The sequence below is a fragment of the Bubalus kerabau genome, chromosome 17, assembly GCF_029407905.1.
Source record: "Bubalus kerabau isolate K-KA32 ecotype Philippines breed swamp buffalo chromosome 17, PCC_UOA_SB_1v2, whole genome shotgun sequence".
NCBI lineage: Eukaryota > Metazoa > Chordata > Mammalia > Artiodactyla > Bovidae > Bubalus > Bubalus kerabau.
Window position 1 is genome coordinate 59,172,693 of NC_073640.1, and position 27,327 is coordinate 59,200,019.

The window sequence follows — 27,327 nt, forward strand, 5'->3', positions numbered from 1 at the left end:
TCACACCCAGTGCTTAGAATCCCAGTGGACTAATTTATTGACCAACAGCATTATTCCTCCAGATTCATTCCAGAAACTGGGTAGACCAGTTGAGAAGCAGGTTCTGTAGGCATCACCAATGGCATATAAAATGGCAAGTGTATATACTCAGGAAGGGATGGGGAAAACACAATGAAAGTAGTGACCAGGGAGGATGTGGTCTAGGAGACGAACTGCAAAGCCAGGCTCCATGAGCTCCCCCACCCCGCCCAAAAATGTCCCTATCCTTGGGAATAAAAGCAGCTCTGGGTCTAGAGACAAAGACAGTTGCAATTGGATATTGACTTGCCTATTAAGAGCTGCTTTGAGGGATATATGATGTCAGGCCAAATAAATAGTTAGGAAGTCACACTACAGGTTGATCAGCAATTTCAATATCACCTTGGAGGATTTCTTCGTTTTCGACCTCTTTAATGGGTGTCAGTTGGAAACTTAGGGGTAAGGACTTGGAGGATATCACAGGCTTGTCCCAGCTGGTGGAGTTGAAGGGAATCCCATGAGTGAAGCAATATACAAAGTATATAGGGATGGGAAGGATGACAATGAGTAAAAGGGTGAACAATGTGAACAGCCCCCATGATGGGTATTGTCGAACAATTTCTTTTGACTGTGGAGAGATGGGAAAGGGGTTCAGAACGTAGAAGTTCCCAGAAGAGGAAAGACTGGGGAAGGGGAGGGTCAGAGGAGAACCAGGACAGAGGAGTAAGAGTTTTCAGGGAGTCGGAGAATGAGATGATAGTCTTTAGACCAAGAGTGGATTGAAAAATCTAGCCCCCCACTCCCTATGAAGGTCAGGGGTCTGAGGAGGGCGACTTACAGTGCTTGAGTCCCAGGCCAGATAGGTGATATTCTTCAGAGATAGTTGAAATACAGTGGTCACAGACAGGGCTAGCAGCACAACTGGAATTAGACAGGACCACAGCCAACGAATGATGGAGTACATAGGATGGCCCCACAGGTTAGCCATGTCTGCAAAGAAACTGAGAGGAAGGGCCACAGGACTGTAGAAGGGCCTTACAGTTGGGCCTTACCCAGTATTGGAGGACAAGATCAGCCAGACCTTAGCCCCCGCCTCAGCTCAAGCCTCATCCTCTATCTTCTTCTCAGTCAATCTTCTATCCCTACTCAAGAAAAAATTTCAAACATTCCTCTACTGCTCAAAAACATTTCATGGATATCAGTGTGCTCAGGATAAAGGCCAAGTCCCTTTCATTCACTGTGAATATGAGAGTGTCTATGACATACCAGGAATTCTTCTAGTTGCTGGGTATCCATAGTGAACAATACAGACTCTAAAAGAGTAACATTTGACCCTCCTTCAGCTTTTCTTCCCTGGAGAAGGAAATGGCAATCCACTCCAGTACTATTGCCTGGAAAATCCCATGGACAAAGGAGCCTGGTAGGCTGCAGTCTATGGGGTTGCAAGCTTTTCTTAGCTTCTTCCCAATATATTCAGCCTCCTTTACTGCATGTTCTCAATCTCAATGAATACACAAATGGGGTCCTTTGGTCTAGAGTGCCCTTCTCTCTCCCTCTTTGTCTGCATATTCATCTGTCCAGACTAAGCTCAACCATCCTCTCACCTAGGATGCTTTCCCCGACTCTCCAGATGCCTCTAAATGTCCCAGGCTACCTCTACTATAGGCTTTCCTTCTTGTACTGGGATTGTCTGCTCATACATGTCTTCCTCCTTGGACTCTGCACTCTTTGAGAGGATGCGCTTATTCCATTCATTTGTACCCCAGTACCACAAGACTTTCTTGACACAAAGAAAGACTCAAGATACATGTGAGTGAGTTAAGGAATGAGTAAACTGACTCCAAGAACCACTGTTAGCTGAAAACCCTGCCACCTGAAACTTCTACCCTTAAATTATACCACGTGGATGACTACACATCTGCCTGTTTAAAAATTGGGCCTGGGAGTTGTTTGTATTCCTTGTATTTTATTTGGATTTTCCCACTCTTCCTTCCACAGTTACGTTTGATGTTCCTGATTATCCTGTTCCCTCTTCCTTAGTAGCTTTTCCTTGCAGAATTAGACCACATCTCTCAACCTACACCTCTCCCACCTTAGCCCAAGCCATTCAATAGCTCCCATTTGGAATATTACAATAGCTCCTAACTGCTCTCCTTGCTTCACTCTTGATTCCTCATAGTCTATTCACCATACAACAATCAATCATAGGTATCTTTTTGAAAAAACAAACCTGATAATGTCAATCCCGTTCTCAAAACCCTTCCATGCCTCCTCTCTCATTCTACATAAAAAACTAAGTCCTGCCATAGCTAAAAAGTCCTACATCATCTCCCATTACCTCTCTGGTGTCAGCTCATAACATTCTATTCTAATTTCTGATTTCCTCATTGCTCAAAAACTTCAGGAATGATGCTTCCTCTTGCTTTGGTACTTACTGTTTTCTCTACTTGGAATACTCTCTCAAAATTTTTTCATGGCTCCTCCTCTCATTTCATTCAGGAGTCTGCTCAAATGTCACCTTACCAGAGAGGCCTTCCCTGTGATCCTATCAAAGTTATTAATAGCACATACTCCCACTCTGGATCATCTTATCTCACTTTTTTATTTTTCTCCTGTCAGTTATCACCTCTTGACATTTGTATTTGTTCATTTGGTTATTATTATGAATCTCTACCACTAGAATGTAAACGCCCTGGGGACAGGGAGTTTTACTCAATGCTTGTTTTACTCAATGCTCTGTCCTTGATTACTGAAACAGTTCCCAGCACATATTAAGCACCCCAGAAATATGTTAAATGAATGAATGAATAAAAAGTTTTCTCAGAAGGCCCTGGAGTTCTCTGAAGTTAAGGGTCCCTATGTCACTCTTGTCAAGTGAAAATAGAGGCAGGCAATAAGAAAGGGGTCAACCTTCCCTATAGACCCAAGCTATCACCTGCTGGCCTCTCTGGCCCATTTCACAGCCAAGTTTTCAAATACGATGACGATGATTATAGGGAGGATTGTCCAGTAGTCAGTCAGCAGTCTGATGTAGTAGCTGCCTGAAGGTCGAGTGAAGAAGAGGCCACACAGGAACATGATCATTAAGACAACCACTGGAGGGAACATTGGATTTAGATCAAGGTCAGAGGTCTGGCTGGGTAACAAGGGCTAGGCAGAGGTGATAGACTAGGGCTGGATAAGAATCTGAATGAAGTCAGGGTCATTGATGGGTATACACATGTAGGTCAGAGTACCTGTAAACAGCTTTGTATATTTCTGGACAGAAATAAAGATGTCTTGGAGAGAGGTAATGATGCTGTCCATGATCCCTATCATGGTGGACATCTCCAGGTTCAGCAACATTAGGAAGAACAGGAAGGACCAGAAGACAGACCCAGGAATAAAAGACATGGCTTCAACGAAGGCCAGGAAAGCAAAGTTTGTGCTCTCCTTAATCTGTGAAGGGGAGAAAGGGCAGGAGTTAAAGTGTCCTTGAATTTAACAAAAACAACCAAAAGTACAGAGATATATTCTATCTTTCCTGAAAATGTCCTTAAAACCCCTGAGTCACTGAGAAAACCAGATTTCCAAGCTGACCCTCTGACATGGAAAACCAATCCACCTAGTATTACTCATAGAAGGGCATTCTGCAAACTATAGCTCTTTGCATTACCAAGGTTGCAGCTTATCCTGGTGCTTCTGGGATGTTTTTTCTGGTGCCAATAAAAGCTGAAATTTCTGTTTTACAAAAGGTTTTGAAGGAACTCTAGGACTCATTCACCTATTTTTACTGACCTTCAAAAACTGCTCCTCTAAGTTGCACTCAGGCACATGGCTGAGGACCTCCTTCTTGATGGGGTTGGAGAGGCTGTTGAACCAGGATGTGAAGATGGAGGTTGGGTTGCCAATCAGATTTTGAGGTGGCTGGGCCTCAGGAGGCAGTATCCCCATGTTTACCAGATTCAAAAGTGTTTCAGTATTCCTGAGGATAAGGAGTTGAATCACATAGAATCATTTTGCTTCTTAGAAAATGATCTGCTTTTCCCTTATCTTCCAGATAAGAAAGGACATCATGTTACTGATCTGGGTAAGGTAGAGCCTGGGATTAAATCTAGAAGCCATCCACCTTCAAAGTCATGAATTGTTATGAGCCTGGATAATTTATGACCCTAAGGGGATGGGGCAGGAGAAGCCTTTCCTATAGTCTTCTTGAGTCTCATAGAGTTCTTGGAAACTCTGAGTCCCTGCTCTAATGATGGGGTCTCTTATTCACTCCCTACCTCTTATTCACGCCCTACCTCTTTCTTAGACTAACAGGTGGAAGTCAACCTTCTAAGCTTTGTATAACTGAATGTCAGGGAGCATTTACTTAAGTGTACCATATGCATAACAGTCCCATGAAGTTGTACTATGCTGTGAGAAACTTCTTGCACTTTTTGATCTGGGTCCTGCTCTTTATCTTACCCCATGACCTTCTGCAGATCTACTCAGCTCACACTTAACTTCTTACAGTTTCAGGGCATGTGATGCTCTCTCATGCTCAAGACCAACCCAAGTCCCACCATCATTCTTCACTTGGGCTAATTCCTATAAATCCTTAAAACTTCAGCTCATTGCTCTATAATAACTTCAATGGAAGGTTTGCTGATAATAGCAAAATGCAAGTGGCAGAGATCAAACCAGTCAATCCTAAAGGAAATCAACCCTGAATATTCACTGGAAGGACTGGTGCTGAAGCTGAAGCTTCAATACTTGGGCCACCTGATATGAAGAGCTGACTCACTGGAAAAGACCCTGATACTGGGAAAGATTGAAGGCAAGAGGAGAAGGGTAGGACAGAGGATGAGATGGTTGGATGGCATTACCGACTCAGTAGACATGAGTTTGAGCAAACTCCGAAAGATGGTGCTGGACAGGGAAGCCTGGCATGCTGTAGTCCATGGAGTTGCAAAGAGTCAGACATGACTTAGAGACTGAACAGCAACAACAAAGTGGCATTTCTAATCACATTTTAGAAAATAAAATACTATGTGCTCTTCTGGTAATAGGCAAGTTAAATATTTGAACCAAACTTCTCACTGGAAATAATTTAAAAGACTCAAAGATATTTGTAAATCTTGAAAAATAAAAATACTGACAAGATAATAAAGAATTACAGTATTGGACAAAAATCAGAGTACAAACAAAAGCAGTGGGGAAAGAAGACTTGCAAAGCAATTTTGCATTGAAGGGTATGTCAAATACATCAAACTATACCTGAAGTGTCCAGGCATAGTTTGATGTAAAAGCACCAGAGCATGCCCCAAGTAAGGATCAGAACAGAAGGTCTTCCCCTAAATCTGGCATTTCAAAGGGTTGCACCTTCAATAATAAAAAATGAACCAGAAGCTTGCACCCAACTGTTCCACACCACAGGGAACACAAGGAGGGCTGCTTCAGAAAAGGGCAAAACAAGGGCAAATTTTTAAGGATCCTGAATGTCATAACCACAGCCAGCCCTAGCTTAAACTTGGAGCCCAAATATTTGAGCCCGGTTGTCACAAAAACTCAAGTTGGAGTCTTTCTAATGTCCCTACGTATCAAGTAAAAGCAAAAGTCCTATCTGGATGAATATACCCTCTTCTTAGGCCTTAAAGAATTCTTACAAATAATAGTCAAATAAATAGGACATGGAGAGAACCACACACATAAAAACAAGACATCATGAGAAATAACACAATAAAAATATCCCTAAAGTTACTACAAATATTAGAATTACAAAAATATATAATACAACTAAGTTTACTATGCTTAAATAATAAAAGACAAGCTTGGAAATATTTGCAGGAGACAAGAAACTATAAGTCAACCATAATGATTTTTAAAAATGAAACAGAACCTCTTGAAATAAAAAATAACTGAGATTTAAAAGTCAGTATGGATAATTCTAATTTCACAATTAGGCACAGGGGCACAACTTATCCTCCCACTTTAAACAACTAGACAACTGGACAAAATGTATAAAACAACTGTTTTTAGACATTAGATAACAGGCAATACAGAACTGTGATCCCTGCTGCTGCTGCTGCTGCTGCTGCTAAGTCACTTCAGTCATGTCCGACTCTGTGCGACCCCAGAGACGGCAGCCCACCAGGCTCCCCCATCCCTGGGATTCTCCAGGCAAGAACATTGGAGTGGGTTGCCATTTCCTTCTCCAGTGCATGAAAGTGAAAAGGGAAAGTGAAGTCGCTCAGTCGTGTCCGACTCTTAGCAACGCCATGGACTGCAGCCTACCAGGCTCCGCCATCCATGGGATTTGCCAGGCAAGAGTACTGGAGTGGGGTGCCATTGCCTTCTCCGTGATTCCTGAGAAAAGGAAAACAAATGAGGTGCACCATGTAATTATCCTGGTTTTCTGCCTGAAAGCACATTCTAATCTGCAGAGCAGAAAAGATCACAAGTAAACCATGGCAGTCTCACTGAGTTGGGGAGACAAAGAAGGAGTTCAGGGAGGCCAAAGAAGTTGAAGTTCCAAGGAAGAATTCTGGAGGAAATGTAGTTATGAAGAAAAAGAGTTCCAGAAATTTGCATCCAGTCTGTTGAGTGTGTGCTGAATTTTAAGATTCACACATACAGGATGAAAATCTGCAAGGCTATATATAAAGAATAACTCAGTTCAGTTCAGTCGCTCTGACTCTTTGCGACCCCATGAATTGCAGCATGCCAGGCCTCCCTGTCCATCACCAACTCCCGGAGTTCACTCAAACTCACGTCCATCGAGTCAGTGATGCCATCCAGCCATCTCATCCTCTGTCGTCCCCTTTTCCTCCTGCCCCCAATCCCTCCCAGCATCAGAGTCTTTTGCAATGAGTCAACTCTTCGCATGAGGTGGCCAAAGTACTGGAGTTTCAGCTTTAGCATCATTCCTTCCAGAGAACATCCAGGGCAGATCTCCTGTAGAAACAATAACTGGAAAACATCCAATCTGAATGGGGTATTCGGCAGAGAGTCCAGGAGGGCCATGCCTTCCAAATGGGACTGAGGGACTCCTGGAGGAAAGAGGGCTCTAGACGCACCCTACTGAAGCTTAAAATCAAGTCTCAAAAGTATCAAACTGTAATTACTTGCTAGAACAAAGCTCAATCAATACTCATTCAAGGAAGGCAACAAAAAGTCAGACACTCAAAAATACAGAATTCACAAAGTCCAATCTCCAGTCAAAAATTAGTAAACAAATGAAGAAAGAGAAAAATGTGACCTTGATCAGTATAAAAACCAGTAAATAAAACAGTCACAAAATAGAGCAATAAATGACAGATGAAGGACTTAGCAGTCAGGGATATTAAAATATCTATTAAAAAAAATGTTAAAGTATTTTTTAAAAATATGAACCTAACAAGTAGAAAAATGGAAGACAGAAAAAAGAACCAGGGGAGACTTCCCTGGTGGTACAGAGGGTAAGAACCCACCTGCCAATGCCGGGGACACAGTTTCAAGCTCTGATCTGGGACGACCCCACACGCCACAGAACAGCTAGGCCCGTGTGCCGCCACCACTGAGCCTGCACTCTAGAGCCTGTCCTCCACAGCAAGAGAAGCCACCAAAACGAGAAGCCCACACACTGCAAATAGAGAGTAGCCCCCACATGCCACACCTAGAGAAAAGCCCATACAGCAACAAAGACCTATCATAGCCAAAAATAAAAATAAATAAATGTTTAAAATTAGTTTTTAAAAAATAACACTTGACGAAACAAAAAGAGCCCCACAATATACTAGATAAATTGAAGTATAATTAAGAATCTTCCCACAAAGAAAATTCTAGGCCCAAATGGCTCACTGGCACATTCTGTCAAATAATTTGAGTCAGAAATAATAATATTACAGAGATTCTTTTGGAAACCAGAGAAGGAGGAGCTATTTCCCAGGTTGTTTTATGAAGCCAGTATTACCTTGATAATAAAACCATGCAAGGACACTAGAAGAATATCGCTCATCAACCTAGATTCAACATCCTTAACAAAAGTCAACAGACTTAATCCAGCAATAGATAAAAATATAATACACCATGATCAAGTGGAGTTTATTTCAGGAATGCAAGACTGTTTAAACATTCAAAAATCAACCAATATCATGGATCACACTAAAAATATAGAAGAAATAAACGATCAACTCAGTAGTTGAAGAGTAACTATATAACAAAATTCCAGCATTCATTTATGTAAAAAATTGCACAAAACAAGGAATATAAGGGAACTTGTTTAACCTAATTAAAGACATCTGGGGAGGAAATCCTGCAAATAATATGGCACATACTAGTGATTCGCTGCTTTCCCCTGGAAATGGCAAAATGCGTGAATGTCCATTCTCACTCTTTCTATCCTCTACTGGAGATTCTAGTCAGTGAAATAAAGCAAGTAAAATAATTTTGTTAGAGATTAGAAAGGAAGAAGTAAAAGTCTTCATACGCAGATATGTGATTGTGTATGTATAAAAACCTAAAGCTACAAAAATAAGTGAATTTATCAAGGCCAATACCCACAAATTAGTTATATTCCAATATACTAAGAGTGAACAATTAAATGATTAAAATTTCACAATATTATTTACAATAGAACATAAAACACAAAATTATTACAGAAAAACTTTACAAAATATTATAAGACATGCCATATATTGAAATTTACAGAATACTACTGAAAGAAATTAAAGAACATATAGGGATATACCATGGTCTTAAATAAGAAGACAAAATTTTGTTAATTATTCATTCTTCCCAAAATGATCCATAGATTCAACGCAATCTCAACAGCAGAGCATAACTTTTTGTAAAAAAAAAAAAAAAAAAAAAATTGACAAACTATTTCTAAAACTTACATGGGGGAAGTGGCCAAGAGGGTGGAGTAGAAAGACCCTGAGCTTACCTCCTCCCACAGGCACACCAAAACTAAAATTATTTACAAGGCAATTATTGATATGAACAACAAGAAGATTAGTAGAAAAAAATCTTCTACAACTAAAGATATAAAGAAGGAAATACAATAAGATGGGTAGGAGGAGCGGAGACAAGGTACAAGCAAGACCCCAGGGCAGGTGACTCACAAGTGCGAGGATAATTACAATTGTAGAGGTTCCCCCCAGGGAGCAAGGGGTACAAGCCCCTCGTGGGGCTCCCCATCCCTTAGGTTCTGTACTGGGAAGATGAGACCCCAGAATCTTTGGCTTTGAAGGTCAGTGGGGCTTATTTCAGGAGAGTCAGGGCTATGGGAAAGAGATTCTACTGTTAAATGGTGCACACAAAATCTCATACACTCCAGGACTCAGGGCAGAAGAGTAATTTGAAAAAAGCTTGAGTCAGACTCACTTGCTGATCTTAGAGAGCCTCCCAGAGAGGAGGAAGACAACTGGGACTCATCCTGGGGACAAAGACACTGGTAGTAGCCATTTTGGGGAACTCATTCTACCACGAGGACAGTGGAGCTGGCAAGTGCCATTTTGGAAATGTACCTCTAGCTTATTAGTCCCAGGACCCAGATCTACCCACCAGTCAGTCGGCACCAGTCCTGGGATGCCTCAGGCCAACCAGGTAGCTTGATGGAGACCCAGTCCTAACCACTAGAGGGCCCAGGATTCAACCCCACCCACCAGAGGACAGATAACATACTGGAATCTTTTATGACTAAACACTATGCGACTAAAAATCAACTACAAGGAAAAAAACTGCAAAAATTAAAAAAAAAACAACACACAAACACACGAAGGCTACACAATATGCTACTAAACAACCGATGGGTCACTGAAAGAAATCAAAGAGGAAATTTTAAAATACCAGGAGATAAATGAAAATTAAGACACCACAATCCAAAACCAGTGACAAAAGAGGCAAGAATATACAATGGGGAAAAGACAACCTCTTCAATAAATGGTGTTGGGAAAACTGGATAGTTATAAGCAAAAGAATCAAACTGACTTTTTCACACCACATACAAAAATAAACTAAAAATGGATTAAAGACTTAAACATAAAGACCTGAAATCATAAAACAGCTAGAAGAAAACTTAGTATACTTTTTGACATCAGTCTTAAGAATATTATTTTCTCAGGCAACAGAAACAAAAGCAAAAATAAACAAATGGGACCAAATTAAACTTAAAAGCTTATGCACAGTGAAGGAAACTATTAATAAAACAAAAAAGGCCACCTATTGTATGGGAAAAGATATTTGCAAATGATATACCAGCAGGGGGCTAAAATCCAAAATATACAGAGAACACATACGACTCAACATAAAAACAACCCAATTAGAAAATGGGCAGAGGACTGAGTAGACATTTTTCCAGAGAAGAGAAACAGATGGACAACAGGCTCATGAAAAGATGCTCAAGATCACTAATTATTAGAGAAATGCAAATCAAGACGACAGCAAGATATCACCCAACACCTGTCAGAACAGCTATTATCAAAAAACAACAATAAAAAGTGTGCTGAGGAAGTGGAGAAAAGGGAACCCTTATACATTGTTGGTGGAATGTAAATTGCTACAGCCACTCTGGAAAAGAGTATTGAAATTCCTCAATAAATTAAAATAGAACTACCATATGATCCAGCAATTCTACTCCTGGGGTATTTACCCAAGAAAATGAAAACACTAATTTGAAAAGATATATGCACCCCATGTTCATTATTACTTACAATAGCCAAGATATGAACTCAACCTAAATGTCCATAATAGATGAATGGATAATAGGTAAAACTGAATCACTTTGCTGTACACTTGAAACTAACACAACATTGTTAATCAAGTATGCTCCAATATAAAATAAAAAAAAATTTTAACTGATGAATGGATAAAGAAGATACACACACACACACACACACCCCAAGCTTTCCAGGTGGCGCTGCTGCTGCTGCTGCTGCTAAGTCACTTCAGTCGTGTCCGACTCTGTGCGACCCCATAGACGGCAGCCCACCAGGCTTCCCCGTCCCTGGGATTCTCCACTGGAGTGGGTTGCCATTTCCTTCTCCAACGCAGGAAAGTGAAAAGTGAAAGGGAAGTCGCTCAGTCGTGTCCGACTCTTCGCGACCCCATGGACTGCAGCCCACCAGGCTCCTCCGTCCATGGGATTTTCCAGGCAAGAGTGCTGTAGTGGGGTGCCATTGCCTTCTCCGCCAGGTGGCGCTAGTGGTTAAAACAAAACAAAACAAAACAAAACAAAAACCTGCCTGCCAACGCAGCAGATGTAAGAGACTCAGGTTCAATCCCTGGGTCTGGAAGATCCCCTGCAGGAGGAAAGGGCAACCTACTCCAGTATTCTAGCAGGGATAGTTCCATGGACAGCCTGGCGGTCTATAGTCCACAGGGTCGCAAAGAGTTGGACACGACTGAGTGACTGAACAACAATTATATATATAGTCCACAGGGTCGCAAAGAGTTGGACACGACTGAGTGACTGAACAACAACTATATATATATATATATATATATATATATATATAATGAAATATTTACTCAGTCCCAAAAAATAAGGAAATTTTGCCATTTGCAACAATACAAATGGATCTAGAGGATATTATGCTAAGTGCAATAAATCATACAGAGAAAGACAAATGTTGTATGAAATCACTCATACATGGAATTTAAAAAACAAATGAATGCACATAACTAACAGAAACAGAGTCATAGATACAATCATAGTTACAGAGAACAAACAGATGGTTGCTAGAAGGGAGGTGTTAAGAGAGGAGAGAAATTGGTGAGGGAGATTAAGTTACAAAATAAATGAGTCATAGGTATAAACTGTACCATGTGGAGAATACTGCCAATATTTATGTAATATCTTTGTATGGTGACAGATAATATCTAGACTTACATTTTGAAATGTAGAGAAATAGTGAATAACTGTGTTATGTGCCAAGAATGAACACAGTGTTGTAGGTCAATCATACCTCAAAAAGAAAGAAACTCATAGAAAAAGAGATCAGATGTGTGGTTACCAGATGCATTCGGGCAGGGGGCAGGAGGAACTGGATGAAGATAGTCAAAAGGTACAAACTTCCAGTTATAAGATAAGTAAGTACTAGGATGGAGTGATTCAGAGGTAAGTTGGTAGTAGTATACAATCTGAGGAACAGAGGAAATCATATTTTAGAACACAGTGAACAGAGCCTCAGGGGCTTACAGGATGGTAACTGAGAGTTTAACATACATACACGTAATTTAGAGTTCGAAAAGGAGAGGAGAGAATGAGGCAGAAAAAATATTTAAAGAGAGAATGATGGTTAAGTTCTCAAAGTTGGTGAAAAATACACATTTACAAAGTTACAAAGCTTAGCCAATTCCAAGTAGGATGAATATTTTTTGAATGTCTTCTCATCAGAAATGACAGAGTTCAGATGTACATTCTACCCTATTTTTATCTGATGCAACTGAAAGTCCTGTACATGAAAGGACTCTGAAAAGTAAGTGGTAGCGACAGGCAGCTCAGAGAAGGAAAGCCAAATTCAAAGTACCACTGTATTGGCAGTGAATTTACAATGATTTTTCCCGATAGCATCTCCTGACCTGGACTCAAAAGTAGCCTGAAACCAAGAACTGTCTATCAAGTATGGACATAAAGAATTCCAAGAGAAAAGTCTGATATTTCTGGCCCAAGGAATAGAGGCCTCAAATTTCAGAGAGAACAAGAGAAATTCCCTGATTTTTCTTGTTCTTTTCTGTTTTATCAAACATGTCAGACAATCCTGCAGTGACAGAGGTGGCTGGACGAGAACCTATACATCTGAGATGGAAATCCTCCTCTGACCAAATAAACTGTGGTTCCAAGTACACGGATAAGGGAGGAAAATCCCTGTTACTTTAAATATTTTTTCTATTGTCTCAATGTGTAGCCCTGGAGGCAGATGGAGTTGATGAAATGAGTAGCAGAGCAGGGAATCTAAAGCTCTAGTTTTCTAGGCAGAAAGTCAAGTAGCAGGGCTTCTTAAGAACTGCAAAGTGTTGGGGAGACTTCAGTTAAGAAGGAGCTGAAGAAGGCGACCCCATAAAATGTTATATGAAATTCTTGGTAGCACAGGGTTATATCTGACCCTGAACAGCATTCCAAAGACTTGGACAACTAGAAAATAAGGTATATCACTGCCCAGCTTCCAAACTATTAGTGGCATACAACTAAATGGATCCAAACAGCACTGAAATTAAAAACTGAACTGACATTGGGACCACAGCCCACAGAAGATGGGAAGAAACTTACAACATCAATCTAACCAGGGCAGTTCTCTCATAAAACTGTAAAAAAAAAAAAAAATTCTCCAAAGAAAATGGATACAGTCTCATATATGTTTAACATAACTATATACAACACAAAATTACTTGATGTATAAAGAATCAGGAAAATCTCAATATGCCACAAGGAAAAAGATAATCAATACATAACAACCCCAAAATGACAAAGAAGTTTTAACTATCAGACTTTAAAGCAATTATTATAATCATACTCTGAGAAGTCAGAGCGAACACTCTGGAAACAAGTAGAAAGACAGACTATCAGCAGACAACAGATACAAGAAAAATACTAAGTGGAAAATTTTATAACTGAAAAATACAATAACACAAAGTTCACTTGACTGGCTAAATAAAAGAATGAAGATGACAGAAGAAATAGTCAGTGGCCTGGCTGAAAAAGTTCCCTGAAACTTTGGAATTTGGTCAAAGTCATAAAACGTTAGATTCAAGAATCTCAATGAAACTTAAACGGGAGTTGATAAACCTGAAAAACCTCTGCCTAGACACATCAAAATCAAACAAATGAAAACTAAGCATTAAAAAATCTGGAATATATGGATTTGTGTATGCAGTTTGCTGTATACCTGAAACTAGCAACACTGTATATCAACTATACTTCAGTTTTTACAATTGTTTTTAATCTGAAAGCTGCCAAAGAAAAACAACACATTATATACAGGGGAACAACAACTTGAGTGACTGTGTTTCTCATCAGAAATGGAGACCAGAAAGAAATAGTATGTTTTTTAAGTACTGAAAGAGAAGGATTGTCAACACACAATTCCTCCAAGAAACAAGTATAAAATCATCACTCACCTAGAGCCAGACATCCTGGAATGTGAAGTCAAGTGGGCCTTAGAAAGCATCACTACAAACAAAGCTAGTGGAGGTGATGGAATTCCAGTTGAGCTATTTCAAATCCTGGAAGATGATGCTGTGAAAGTGCTGCACTCAATATGCCAGCAAATTTGGAAAACTCAGCAGTGGCCACAGGACTGGAAAATGTCAGTTTTCATTCCAATCCCAAAGAAAGGCAATGCCAAAGATGCTCCAACTACCACACAATTGCACTCATCTCACATGCTAGTAAAGTAATGCTCAAAATTCTCCAAGCCAGGCTTCAACACTTTGTGAATCTTGGAGGCAGAGGAACCAGAGATCAAATTGCCAACATCCACTGGATCACGGAAAAAGCAAGAGAGTTCCAGAAAAACATCTACTTCTGCTTTATTGACTATGCCAAAGCCTTTGACTGTGTGGATCACAATAAACTGTGTAAAATTCTGAAAGAGGTGGGAATACCAGACCACCTGACCTGCCTCTTGAGAAACCTGTATGCAGGTCAGGAAGCAACAGTTAGAACTGGACATGGAACAACAGACTGGTTCCATATAGGAAAAGGAGTACGTCAAGGTTGTATATTGTCACCCTGCTTATTTAACTTCTACGCAGAGTACATCATGAGAAACGCTGGGCTGGAAGAAGCACAAGCTGGAATCAAGATTGCCGGGAGAAATATCAATAACCTCAGATATGCAGATGACACCACCCTTATGGCAGAAAGCGAAGAGGAACTCAAAAGCCTCTTGATGAAAGTGAAAGAGGAGAGTGAAAAAGTTGGCTTAAAGCTCAACATTCAGAAAACCAAGATCATGGCATCTGGTCCCATCACTTCATGGGAAATAGATGGAGAAACAGTGGGAACAGTGTCAGACTTTGAGGGGTTACAAAATCACTGCAGATGGTGACTGCAGCCATGAAATTAAAAGACGCTTACTCCTTGGAAGGAAAGTTATGACCAACCTAGATAGCATATTCAAAAGCAGAGACATTACTTTGCCAACAAAGGTCCATCTAGTCAAGGCTATGGTTTTTTCAGTGGTCATGTATGGATGTGAGAATTGGACTGTGAATAAAGCTGAGTGCCAAAGAATTGATGCTTTTGAACTGTGGTGTTGGAGAAGACTCTTGAGAGTCCCTTGGACTGCAAGGAGATCCAACCAGTCCATTCTAAAAGAGATCAGTCCTGGGTGTTCATTGGAAGGACTGATGCTGAAGCTGAAACTCCAATACTTTGGCCACCTCATGTGAAGAGTTGACTCATTGGAAAAGACTCTGATGCTGGGAGGGATTGGGGGCAGGAGGAGAAGGGGACGACAGAGGATGAGATGGCTGGATGGCATCACCGGCTCGATGGACATGAGTTTGAATGAACTCCGGGAGTTGGTGATGGACAGGGAGGCCTGGAGTGCTGCGATTCATGAGGTTGCAGAGTCGGACACGACTGAGCGACTGAATTGAACTGAAAAGGCATTATTAGATGAAGGAATCTCAAAAAATTCCTTGCCAACATATCTTTAATATTAAAGAAATGCTAAAAGTTTTTCAGATGGAATGGAAATAATACTGGAGGGAAAATTCAAACTTCAGAAACTAAGGAAGAGCAACAAAAATGATATCCAGGTAAATATAGCAGGATATTTTTCTCCTCTTAAGTTGGAGAATACGTATGTCAGTTGAAGGTAAAATGTATAACATTGTTTGATAGAATTTTCAGTGTATGTGGTACATATGACAACCATAAAACAAAGTGGGGAAGACAAAGGGTCTTATGATTATACAGTTTTACATATCACTTAAAGTGTTAAAATATTAATTCTAATTAGACTGTAAAAAGTTAAGTGCACATTTTTATTGGGTTGTTTGCCTTCTCATTGAGTTGAAAGATTTCTTTACATATTCCAAATAACATGTAGTTGATCCTTCAACAAAATGGGGGTTAGAGACTTCCCTGGTGGTCCAGTGATTAAGAATCCATCTGCCAATGTAGGGGACACGGGTTCAATCTCTGATCTGTGAAGATTCCACATGCTGCAGGGCATCTAAGCCCCTGTGCCACAACTAGAGAAAGACCTATCACAGTCAAAAATAAAATAAATTTTTTTCAAAAAAGCTCATTGAAAGTTATCTATTTTTTAAAAATGGGATGTTGGGAGAGCCATCCCTCTGCACGGTTGAAAGTCCACTTTTAACTTATAGTTAGACCTCCACTTCTGCAGCTCCTCAGTATCCAGTTCTGTATCCATGGATTCAGCCAATCGCAGATCATGTAGTAGTGTAGTACTATTGAAAAAAATCCACGTATAAGTGGGCCTGTGCAATTCAAACTTGCATTGTGCAAAGATCAACTGTGTACAGAATATATAAATTCCTCCAATTTTGTAACATGTACTTTCATTATCTTAATGGAATCTTTCAAAGAGAAAATGATTTTAATCCCAATGGTGTCCAATTATTAACTATAATAAGGGCTCTCCTACTAGCAGCCATGAGAACTCTATAAAGTATAGAAAAACAGCAGATATACAGAATGGCAGGCAATATCACTAGGCCTAAGGCAAATTAATAAGAAAGGAACAAATGTGAAGGAGTGATTTCTAGGATATCTTTTTAAATTCTTTAAAACTGGAAAACAAGAGTATATATAGTATCCCATCTTCTGTGTAAGAAAGAAAGTAAATAAGAAAATACACATTTTTCTACTTATTTTTACAAATACCAGAAGAATAAAGTAAAAAATAATGAGTTTTCTTCAGAGGACAGGTAAGAATTGGGTTGAAGAATTGGTTGAGAATTGGGTGAAGGTCAGTTCAGTTCAGCTGCTCAGTCGTGTCTGACTCTTTGCGACCCCATGAATTGCAGCATGCCAGGCCTCCTTGTCCATCACCAACTCCCAGAGTCCACCCAAACCCATGTCCATCAAGTCGGTGATGCCATCCAACCATCTCATCCTCTGTCGTCCCCTTCTCCTCCTGCCCTCAATCTTTCCCAGCATCAGGGTCTTTTCAAATGAGTCAGCTCTTTGCATCAGGTAGCCAAAGTATTGGAGTTTCGGCTTCAACATCAGTCCCTCCAGTGAACACCTAGGACTCATCTCCTTTAGGATGGACTGGTTGGATCTCCTTGCAGTCCAAGGGGCTCTCAAGAGTCTTCTCCAACACTACAATTCAAAAGCATCAATTCTTTGATGCTCAGCTTTCTTTATAGTCCAACTCTCATATCCATACATGACTACTGGAAAAACCATAGGGTTGACTAGACGGACCTTTGTTGGCAAAGTAATGTCTCTGCTTTTGAATATGCTATCTAGGTTGGTCATAGCTTTTCTTCCAAGGAGCAAGCGTCTTTTAATTTCATGCCTGCAGTCATCATCTGCAGTGGTTTTGGAGTCCCCCAAAATAAAATCTCTCACTGTTTCCACTGTTTCCCTATCTATTTGCCGTGAAGTGATGGGACAGGATGCCATGATCTTCGTTTTCTGAATGTTGAGCTTCAAACCAACTTTTTCACTCTCCTCTTTCACTTTCATCAAGAGGCTCTTTAGTTCTTCATTTTCTGCCATAAGGGTGGTGTCATCTACATATCTGAGGTTATTGGTATTTCTCCCGGCAATCTTGATTCCAGCTTGTGCTTCTTCCAGCCCAGCATTTCTCATGATGTACTCTGCATAGAAGTTAAATAAGCAGGGTGACAATATACAGCCTTGATGAACTCCTTTTCCTATTTGGAACCAGTCTGTTGTTCCATGTCCAGTTCTAACTGTTGCTTCCTGACCTGCATACAGGTTTCTCAAGAGGCAGGTCAGGTGGTCTGGTATTCCCATCTCTTTCAGAATTTTCCACAGTTTATTGTGATCCACACAGTCAAAGGCTTTGGCATAGTCAATAAAGCAGAAGTAGATGTTTTTCTGGAACTCTCTTGCTTTTTCCATGATCCAGTGGATGTTGGCAATTTGATCTCTGGTTCCTCTGCCTCTTCTAAAACCAGCTTGAACATCTACAAGTTCAAGATTCACAAAGTGTTGAAGCCTGGCTTGGAGAATTTTGAGCATTACTTTACTAGCATGTGAGATGAGTGCAATTGTGTGGTAGTTGGAGCATCTTTGGCATTGCCTTTCTTTGGGATTGGAATGAAAACTGACATTTTCCAGTCCTGTGGCCACTGCTGAGTTTTCCAAATTTGCTGGCATATTGAGTGCAGCACTTTCACAGCATCATCTTCCAGGATTTGAAATAGCTCAACTGGAATTCCATCACCTCCACTAGCTTTGTTTGTAGTGATGCTTTCTAAGGCCCACTTGACTTCACATTCCAGGATGTCTGGCTCTAGGTGAGTGATCACACCATCGTGATTATCTGTGAGAGTGACATTTCTCTGTATCTTCTTGTATAATTTTGTCTTTGGAATCCATATTAATGTTTAATAAAATAAAATTAGGGGCCGTAAAATGTCATACAAACAGAAACAAATGAACATAACTGCATTTCAAGTGAATAACATAACTACACTGAACTGAGGAGAAAGAAATAGCCCAAGTTAGTTTTGAACACAGCATTTTGACCATAAAATTCAGGATAAAGACAAGTTGTCAGTGAACACTGGAACATAGGATCAGTGTAGCATGTGTGTGTGCATGCACGCTCAGTCGTGTCCTACTCTTTGCTACCCCATGGACTATAGCCCACCAGGCTCCTCTGTCCATGGGATTTCCCAGCAAGAACACTGGAATCAGTTGCTATTTCCTCCTCCAGAGGATCTTCCTGACCCAGGGATCAAACCCACGACTCCTGTGTCTCCTGCACTGCAGGCAGATTCTTTACCACTGAGCCATCAGGGAAGCCATATTCTAGTATCAGAATTAAGCAATGGGTGTGTGTGAGAGACAGACAGACACAGAGAAACACTGTGGAAAGCAATTTGCATTATCTAGTGAAGCAGAAGATAGATGCAGTAGATTGAAGAAACATGGTCATGGTATTTAGCAGCTCTTCCCATCAAGAGACAAAGTCTATTTTTCCACTCCTTGAATCTGGGATGTCTTTGTGAATTCCTTTGACCAAAAAAAAGTAACAGCAGTGACAACTGGAGCAGTCTCATGCTTAGGCTTCAAGACATTTTTCTGATTCCACCTTTATTCTCTGTGAGCTGCCATATGAGGAAGCCCAGGCTAGCCACAAGGTGAGGCCTCCTGGAAGAGAACAGCCTTTGCTGACCTGCCAACTGTGCAAGCAGAGTGAGCCCAGCCACCACCATGCACAGCAGAGCAGTGCTGCTCCAGCTGGGCCCAGCTGAATGCAAACATGTGAGTTAACCCACCCACACCCAGGAGAAGAACTTTCCAGTCAACCCACAGAATCAGAAGGAAATAATAAACCACTGCTGTTTTCAGCCACTTACTTTTGGAGTGAATGTCTCACAGTAATAGAGAACTACACTCCAACAATTTCACTTATATTTATATACCCTTGAAAAATGTGCACACAGGTAGTGCACTGAGGAAAATGTATAATGTTTAGAGAAACATTGTTTCAATAGCCAAAAACTAGAAAGATTGTACAAACATTCACTAGTAGTAGAATGGGTAAATAAACTGTGGTATGTTCATTTACTGGAATATTATACAGCACTAAAAAAAGCACAGACTAGAGGAAGATACATGGCACCCTACTCCAGTACTCCTGCCTGGAAAATCTCATGGATGGAGGAGCCTGGAAGGCTGCAGTCCATGGGGTCGCTGAGGGTCGGACACGACTGAGCGACTTCACTTTCCCTTTTCACTTTCATGCCTTGGAGAAGGCAATGGCAACCCACTCCAGTGTTCTTGCCTGGAGAATCCCAGGGACGGGGGAGCCTGGTGGGCTGCCGTCTATGGGGTCACACAGTCGGACACGACTGAAGTGACTTAGCAGCAGCAGCAGAGGAAGATACAACAATACGGATGAATCTTTCAAGGACATGTTGAATTAAAAAAGTAAAACACAAAAGAATACAAAGAATATGTGTATGTAAATGAACAAATTAGACTACGTAAATGGATACATTAAACTACTGTTTTGTATAAATGTTCAAATCAAACTATATTGCTTAGATAAGCAATAAGAAAATGTAAAGAAAATAAAGAACTAATTATCATAAAAGTCATGATAATGGGTACCTCTAGGAAGGAGGAAAGAAGTTATAATTAGAGATACATGAAGAGCTTCCAAGGTCATTCCAGTTCAAAGAATTGATGCTTTTGAACTGTGGTGTTGGAGAAGACTCTTGAGAGTTCCTTGGGCTGCAAGGAGATCCAACCAGTCCATTCTGAAGGAGATCAGCCCCAGGATTTCTTTGGAAGGAATGATGCTAAAGCTGAAACTCCAGTACTTTGGCCACCTCATGCGAAGAGTTGACTCACTGGAAAAGACTCTGATGCTGGGAGGGATTGGGGCCAGGAGGAGAAGGAGACGACAGAGGATGAGATGGCTGGATGGTATCACTGACTCGATGGACGTGAGTCTGAGTGAACTCCTGGAGTTGGTGATGGACAGGGAGGCCTGGCGTGCTGCGATTCATGGGGTCGCAAAGAGTCGGACACGACTGATCGACTGAACTGAACTGAACTGAACAATGGATGCTACACATTTTGTTTTATGCATGTTTCTACCCCATGGACTGTAGTTCACCAGGCTCCTCTGTCCATGGAATTCTCCAGGCAAGAAGACTGGAGTGGGGAGCCATTCCTTTCTCCAGGGGGGTCTTCCCAACCCAGGGATTAAACCTGGGTCTCCTGCATTGCAGGCAGATTCTTTACCATCTGAGACACAAAATCAGTCCCTCTATATGTATGCAATATACAATAAAATGTTTTTTAAAATATTAAAAATACCATTACACTCCTACCAGGCTGGCAAAATTTTAAAGTTCGACCAAGTTCAATTGAGTGCTGTGCAGAAAGTGAAATACACGGAATTCTCACTATCATAAACCATGTTGAAAATCAGACAACGTATGTTAAGTCTATAGGTGTGCCAACCCTACCCAGCAATTCCATTCTTAAACATATATATTAGAGAACTCTTGCAGGTGTGCGTCTGAATGTGCCCAGCCTTCTAGAAGGAAAACAGTGGCCATTTGCATGGATTAGGATTACCAGTGATAAATTCAGCTTAGGTTTGCCTCCTCTGGGAGTTCTTCTCTGAGTAGCTCAGGAGGAATGAATAGCTCTGTATTTTGTCCTCCCCATGACTTCCGCTGCTGGTTATCATGAGTTTAAGACCATATAATCAAGTACCTAATTCCCCTCCCCTTCTCCCTCCAAATCTTAAAACTCAGTGAAGGCAAGATCTATGGTCTGATTCACCTGTCCAATCTTCATGTTATACAAGGAGTACTTTCTAAATGTTTGATGAGTGTTTTTGAAATTAATGCCTAAAGTATTAAAAATGGGGATGAATTAAAGAATAAAAAGAATTTAAAAATAAAGGCTTTAGTTCTGAGAGTCCTTTTAGGGTTAAGTATGATAGACTGGGTGTTCATTGGAAGGACTGATGTTGAAGCTGAAACTCCAATACTTTGGCCACCTCATGGGAAGAGTTGACTCATTGGAAAAGACCCTGATGCTGGGAAAGATTTGGGACAGGAGGAGAAGGGGACGACAGAGGATGAGATGGCTGGATGGCATCACCGACTCGATAGACATGAGTTTGGGTAAACTCCAGGAGTTGGTGATGGACAGGGAGGCCTGGCGTGCTGCGGTTCATGGGGTCGCAAAGAGTCGGACACAACTGAGCAACTGAACTGAACTGAACTGATGACAGACCAACAGAAATCCCTAAATTTAGTTGCTGACAGTAAAGAATGAAGGCATTCAAGAAGTGGAGAGTTCTACAGATGACTGTGGTTCTGGACGCGATCTGGGACTGGAGTAACCTCGAATGCTTTCATATCTCTATGGTGGTACTCTGAGGTAAACAGTTGGCATTTTCAGAGTTTGAAGATTTCTAGGACTAGAAAAGGGCTCTAAGAAGGATACTATATGACAGGGATTCTACTGTCTGTTTTTCACTCTAGGGAAAAGTAGAGGCTTGCAAGTACACCTGAGATTGAGATGTGTGAATGTGGGTCTTTGTAGCAACTTTAAGGTTAGGCTCCCTGTGTTTCGTAGTTCTCTGAAGTTGAGATCCTCAACTAAGAGGTTGGCCTTACTTCTCATTGCAGCGGTGCGTGAGCTGTGTGGCCCAGAAGCCCAAGACAGAGAAGATAAAAGGTGTGACAAGCATCATGGAGATCAGGTTAGCCAGAGCCACAATAACGGCATCACTGAGACAGCTGCTGGATGATTGAATGTGCGAGGCTATGGAGACAATGGAGCCAAAGCCCAGGCCCAAGGAACACAAGACTTGGTTCCCTGCTCCGCGCCATACGTTCACGTTGTATATAGCTGATATCTAAAAGGGAGAAGACAAGTGTTAAGGGAAGATGTCAAAGAAGGAGAGGAGAATCTTAAAAGGGTTAAAATGGGGGGGAGGGGACACAGAGAGAGATAATGGGGAAAGGATGCCCTAAGAATAGGCAGGAAATGTCCTCCAAGGCCTGATAGGGGAATGAGGAAGATACACCTTACCTTGACAATTGTCATATAGTGAAGGCCAAATACTGCCCCTTCTAGCATTACACTCCGCACGACAAAACAGAGCATTATGAGACCGCTGCTTGATACCAAGACACACATTACCTGAATTGACAGTGGGACAAAGCATGTACCAGTGGGAGTCAACCAATAATCAGCAAAGATCAAAAGTTCTGAATCAGAAATAAGGAGGAGTTAGAAGACAGCTTCTAGCAGGGGTCAGGGGCTACTGGGAGTAAAAAGTCGGAGTGAAAAATTAGGAAATCAAGGAGTAACAAAGTTAGGTGAGGACCAAAGCATCTGAGAATGTCAAGATATAAAAAAAATGGGTGGCTCACCTTCCCAGTCCACTTGAGCCCATTAAGCATGAAAACACCAAGAAGACACAGGGACACGAATAAAGGCAGGCACAGACTGAACACTGGTGGCCCATCATCCTCAATACTGTCTGAGGCCTTCAGAGTCATCCGGTACCAGAAGTACAGGGAGGGTGTCGTCCGTGCACATTCAGGATCTGAGGGGACCTGGCTCTGGACATGCCTGCTAGACAGGATGACCCCTCCCCTCTTCTTTATCCCCCCCCCCCACTTCCCCCTCTTCCTTTCCCCTTTCCCCCCATTTCTTCTTCCTTCCACAATCTTCCTCTTCTTTATCACTCCTTGCTCCTTTCTCCTCTCTGTTTCCCCCTTCTCATCTTTAACTTCCTCCTCACCAAAGCCACTGGCGTTCTCCAGTAAGGGACATTTCTCCCATGGGACGGGATACTGGAAGGACTGACTCAAGTAGAAGAGGATCCAGGAAGTGATCACATTCAAGAACAAGCTGTTGATGAAGCACACCTAGGGGCCAGGGAGGAGGTGGCTGGGGAGGAAGGGAGGGGTCAGGAAAAAGGAGGGGATTTGACAGAGGATTGGGGAACTGAAGGGATCTGACCCATGGAAGTGCAGTCTTGGGACCCATTCCAGGATGAGGGTTAGGATGGGGATGGGGTGTAAAGGGTAGGCCTGGGCAGCCCAGAACTCCTCACCATGAAGCTTGTATACCCTACACCACCAATCCAGGGGCTGATGACCTTCCACACACCAATGTTGCCCTGACGCATCCTCTGACCAGCTGCCATCTCCAGGAAGAGGAGAGGAATCCCGATCAAGAACAGCAAGAAGATGTAGATGATGAGAAAAATGCCTGTGCAGGGGATTCAAGGAGGAGCTCTCAGAACAGCTGGCTTTTTGGTACCTGGACTTCTTCATGGGTACAGAAAAACTCGTTCCCCACCAGTGACCTCCCTCAAGGGCATAGGCATCAGGGTTCAACTGTTTCCACATCCCTTACAGTTCCAGGCGTCCAGTTCTTTGGTCTCTAATTCCTGGAAGACCCAAACATCTAGTCTTCACCTCCACCCTTGACCCAGGCTTCTAGTCCCACCATCCTCCTGTTCAGATATTCTGTACCTCTACCCCTCTCATGATCCTTCACGTTCAGGCATATGACTCCTATCCTGCTCAGAATACCAAGTCTTTATCCTCTACAGATCCCAGAGACCTTGGGAGTTTGAAGTCTAGACAGGCCTCCATCTTGTTAGCCCCTTGTGGATCCGTGGTTCCTGGTACCCAGACTTACCACCTCCACTGTGAAGCCACAGGTAGCAAAAACTCCAGAGACTGGCCGGCCTCATGGTATAGCCCATCTGGGCCAGGAGGTACTCAGCCTTGTTGGACCAGAATGGACGAGTAATGAGGACTTCACTCTTCTCCTTCTCTGGCACCTGAACTTTCTCAGGTAAGAGTCTCTGTTTCAGGACTGGGGCAGCCTCTGCCTCTGTGACAGGGGTTGCCTTGGGATGGCTGGCCCTGCTCTGAGCCTCAAAAGCTTGCGTCTCCCAGGCCTGAGCCCTCACAGCCCGGGCCTCAAAAGCCTGGACCTCGGAGACCCAGGCTGTCAGAGACCAGGTGGCTGTGCCCTTGTCTTCCAAAGCGTGACTTCCGGGGGAGCTTTCAGCAGATGAGACTTTGGCCAATGACGTTCCTGAAGCCTGGGCCTCTGTTGTAATTTCAGGCAGACTTTCAGGAGCAGCTCCAACTTTCGCAAGGGAGGATTTGATTTTGTGAGTAGACCTGAAGGACACCAAAAACTAGATTTTAGGTTTTAAAGTAAAAAGATGACTGAGTTACAAAACAATCCTCAACACCTCCTAAGGAAACCTTCCATTTCTGTCCCTGTGTGTATATGCTAAGTCACTTCAGTCATGTCTGACTCTTTGAGACCCCATAGACTGCAGCCCGCCAGGCTCCTCTGTCCATGGGATTCTCCAGGCAAGGATACTGGAGTGGGTTGCCATGCCCTCCTCCAGGGGACCTTTCCGACCCAGAGATCAAACCCACATCTCCTGCATTGGCAGATGGATTCTCTGCCACTGAGCCACTGGGAAATCCCAGATTTTACCATGCATGTGTGCATGCTAAGTGGCTTCAGTCATATCGATTCTGTGCAAGCCTATGGACTGTAGCCTGCCAGGCTCCTCTGTCCATGGGATTCTCCAGGCAAGAATACTGGAGTGGGTTGCCATGCCCTCCTCCAGGGGATCTTCCCAACTCAGGGATCAAACCCGCATCTCTTATGTCTCCTGCATTGGTAGGTGGGTTATTTACCACTAGCACCACTGGGAAGACCCATTTCTGTCTCTTCCACCACTGAAATTCAAAGCACAAAAGAATCTTTCACATAAGTTTTACTTCTTAGAAACGTTTCAGTGCAAGGGATAAAGACAAATAGCCAAGCTAATAGTGAGGAATTCCACTCAAAAAGTTTCTGAAAACTTTGAGGTACACTCCATACAGAGGACAGTACTATTTATAGTGGGCTTCTGAATCAAAGAAAGGACTCTAATACTAAATCTGCCTGGTAAGCCAATCTTAGGAAAGCTGCTGTACTTCTCTGAGCTGTTTCACCTGTAAAACACTCAGGTTTCTGCTCAATTATCACCTCACCAGAGATGCCTTCCCTGCCAGCCTATCTAAAATAGTAGCTGCTGCTGCTGCTGCTAAGTCGCTTCAGTCGTGTCCAACTCTGTGTGACCCCATAGACGGCCGCCCGCCAGGCTCCCCAGTCCCTGGGATTCTCCAGGCAAGAACACTGGAGTGGGTTGCCATTTCCTTCTCCAGTGCATGAAAGTGAAAAGGGAAAGTGAAGTCGCTCAGTCGTGTCCGACTCTTAGCGACCCCATGGACTGCAGCCTACCAGGCTCCTCCATCCATGGGATTTTCCAGGCAAGAGTACTGGAGTGGGGTGCCATCACCTTCTCCGAAAATAGTAGCTACCTACCCACAACTCTACCTACCCACAACTCTCTCCATCAAACCTACTTTTATTTTTCTTCATAGCATTTCTCACCTCCTGATGTGATTATCTCTTGACGGTTAGTCTAGTCACATCTAACCGTGCTCTCCACCCCACTGCTCTGTCCCCAACAAGTGGATGGTGCTTTACCTCATATCTGGGGCCACTTTCTTCTCTGTTCTCTGTGCTTCCACCACTCTGACCTGTTGCTGGCTCTTCAAATGCTCTACAAGAGAATAGGCAAGGATCGTGATGGAAAAGAAAAGGAAAAAAACAAGATGTGGAAGAGGGGAAGAGAGGGAACTGGAGTTTTCTTTCAAAGGAGGAAAGAGTATGCCACCCAAAAGCAGAGGCAGTGAGTAGGCGCCAAGACAGCACAGGCACACCTGGGGCACAAGGATAAATCAACTGTGAGACACAGTTTCCAAAGAGTTCTTAAGTAGCTCAGGAAATGCTTACATTTCAATGATAGGTTAAAAAAAAAAAAACTCAGATATAAATTTCCATCTTTAGTTCTATTTCTACTACATTTTAAAATGCAATGAAAAAAAATGCAATAAAAAAAAGAATTAAATAAATGCAAAGAAAGGCCAAAAGAAAATACATTAATATATAGAACACGAGGATTATAGGTATTTTTCTAGTCTTCCCTCTGATTTTAAATCAGTCTAGTAAATTGTCTAAAAGTGTTACTTTAATAATCAAGAAAAATATGTATCAATAAATAAAAACTAAAAATAAAATGATGATACTGGACACAGAAGTCAAATTGAAAGAGCTCCCATCAGCCAAATCTTGGACAACTGGAGCATCAAGATAAATAATAACAGATAAGAACCCACAGGATAAAATAAGAATCTATGAATCCACAGTGATATAAATAAGGAAAAGGAAAATCTCTTCCTTACAGTAAAATGCAAACTAATAAATGCATAGGAATGATGAAATTAGAAAATTATCATTTGCCATGAGTAATAATTGACTCAAGCAAGAATTGTTAATCATTGCTCACACAAGAAAGTTTGACAGGAACAAAAATGAGTGCTTAGTATTAATGTGTCTCCCCACAAGATACTCTCCTCCCCACGAAATAGAAAAATAGTATCTTTACAGTCTTAAACACTACCTTAACCACATAGTGAAAGTCAGTTGATACCATCTGCTTTCCGATATGAGGCACTGAGAAGAACACAACATCATTTCAGGGGTATTCTTGCCAAAAATGTGCGACCAGAATCTAATCATGAAGAAATAGCACCAACCCAAACTGACGGACATTC

At 41.9% G+C, this 27,327-nt stretch overlaps 1 protein-coding gene across 1 annotated transcript in view; it reads right to left on the reverse strand.

Annotated features, from left to right (window-relative positions):
• Positions 1-385: 385 nt before the first annotated feature.
• SLC6A16 (solute carrier family 6 member 16) overlaps positions 386-27,327 on the reverse strand; it is a 28,763-nt gene continuing 1,821 nt past the window's right edge. Inside the window, exons 2-13 of the mRNA XM_055551185.1 lie at positions 26,198-26,273; positions 24,332-24,825; positions 23,739-23,896; positions 23,424-23,550; positions 23,050-23,225; positions 22,706-22,816; positions 22,288-22,529; positions 3,796-3,982; positions 3,255-3,456; positions 2,954-3,113; positions 857-1,019; positions 386-646 (exon numbers count right to left, since the gene is read on the reverse strand). Of these exons, the coding sequence (XP_055407160.1) occupies positions 386-646; positions 857-1,019; positions 2,954-3,113; positions 3,255-3,456; positions 3,796-3,982; positions 22,288-22,529; positions 22,706-22,816; positions 23,050-23,225; positions 23,424-23,550; positions 23,739-23,896; positions 24,332-24,825; positions 26,198-26,273 (2,357 nt within the window). The remainder of the gene's footprint in view (positions 647-856; positions 1,020-2,953; positions 3,114-3,254; positions 3,457-3,795; positions 3,983-22,287; positions 22,530-22,705; positions 22,817-23,049; positions 23,226-23,423; positions 23,551-23,738; positions 23,897-24,331; positions 24,826-26,197; positions 26,274-27,327) is intronic.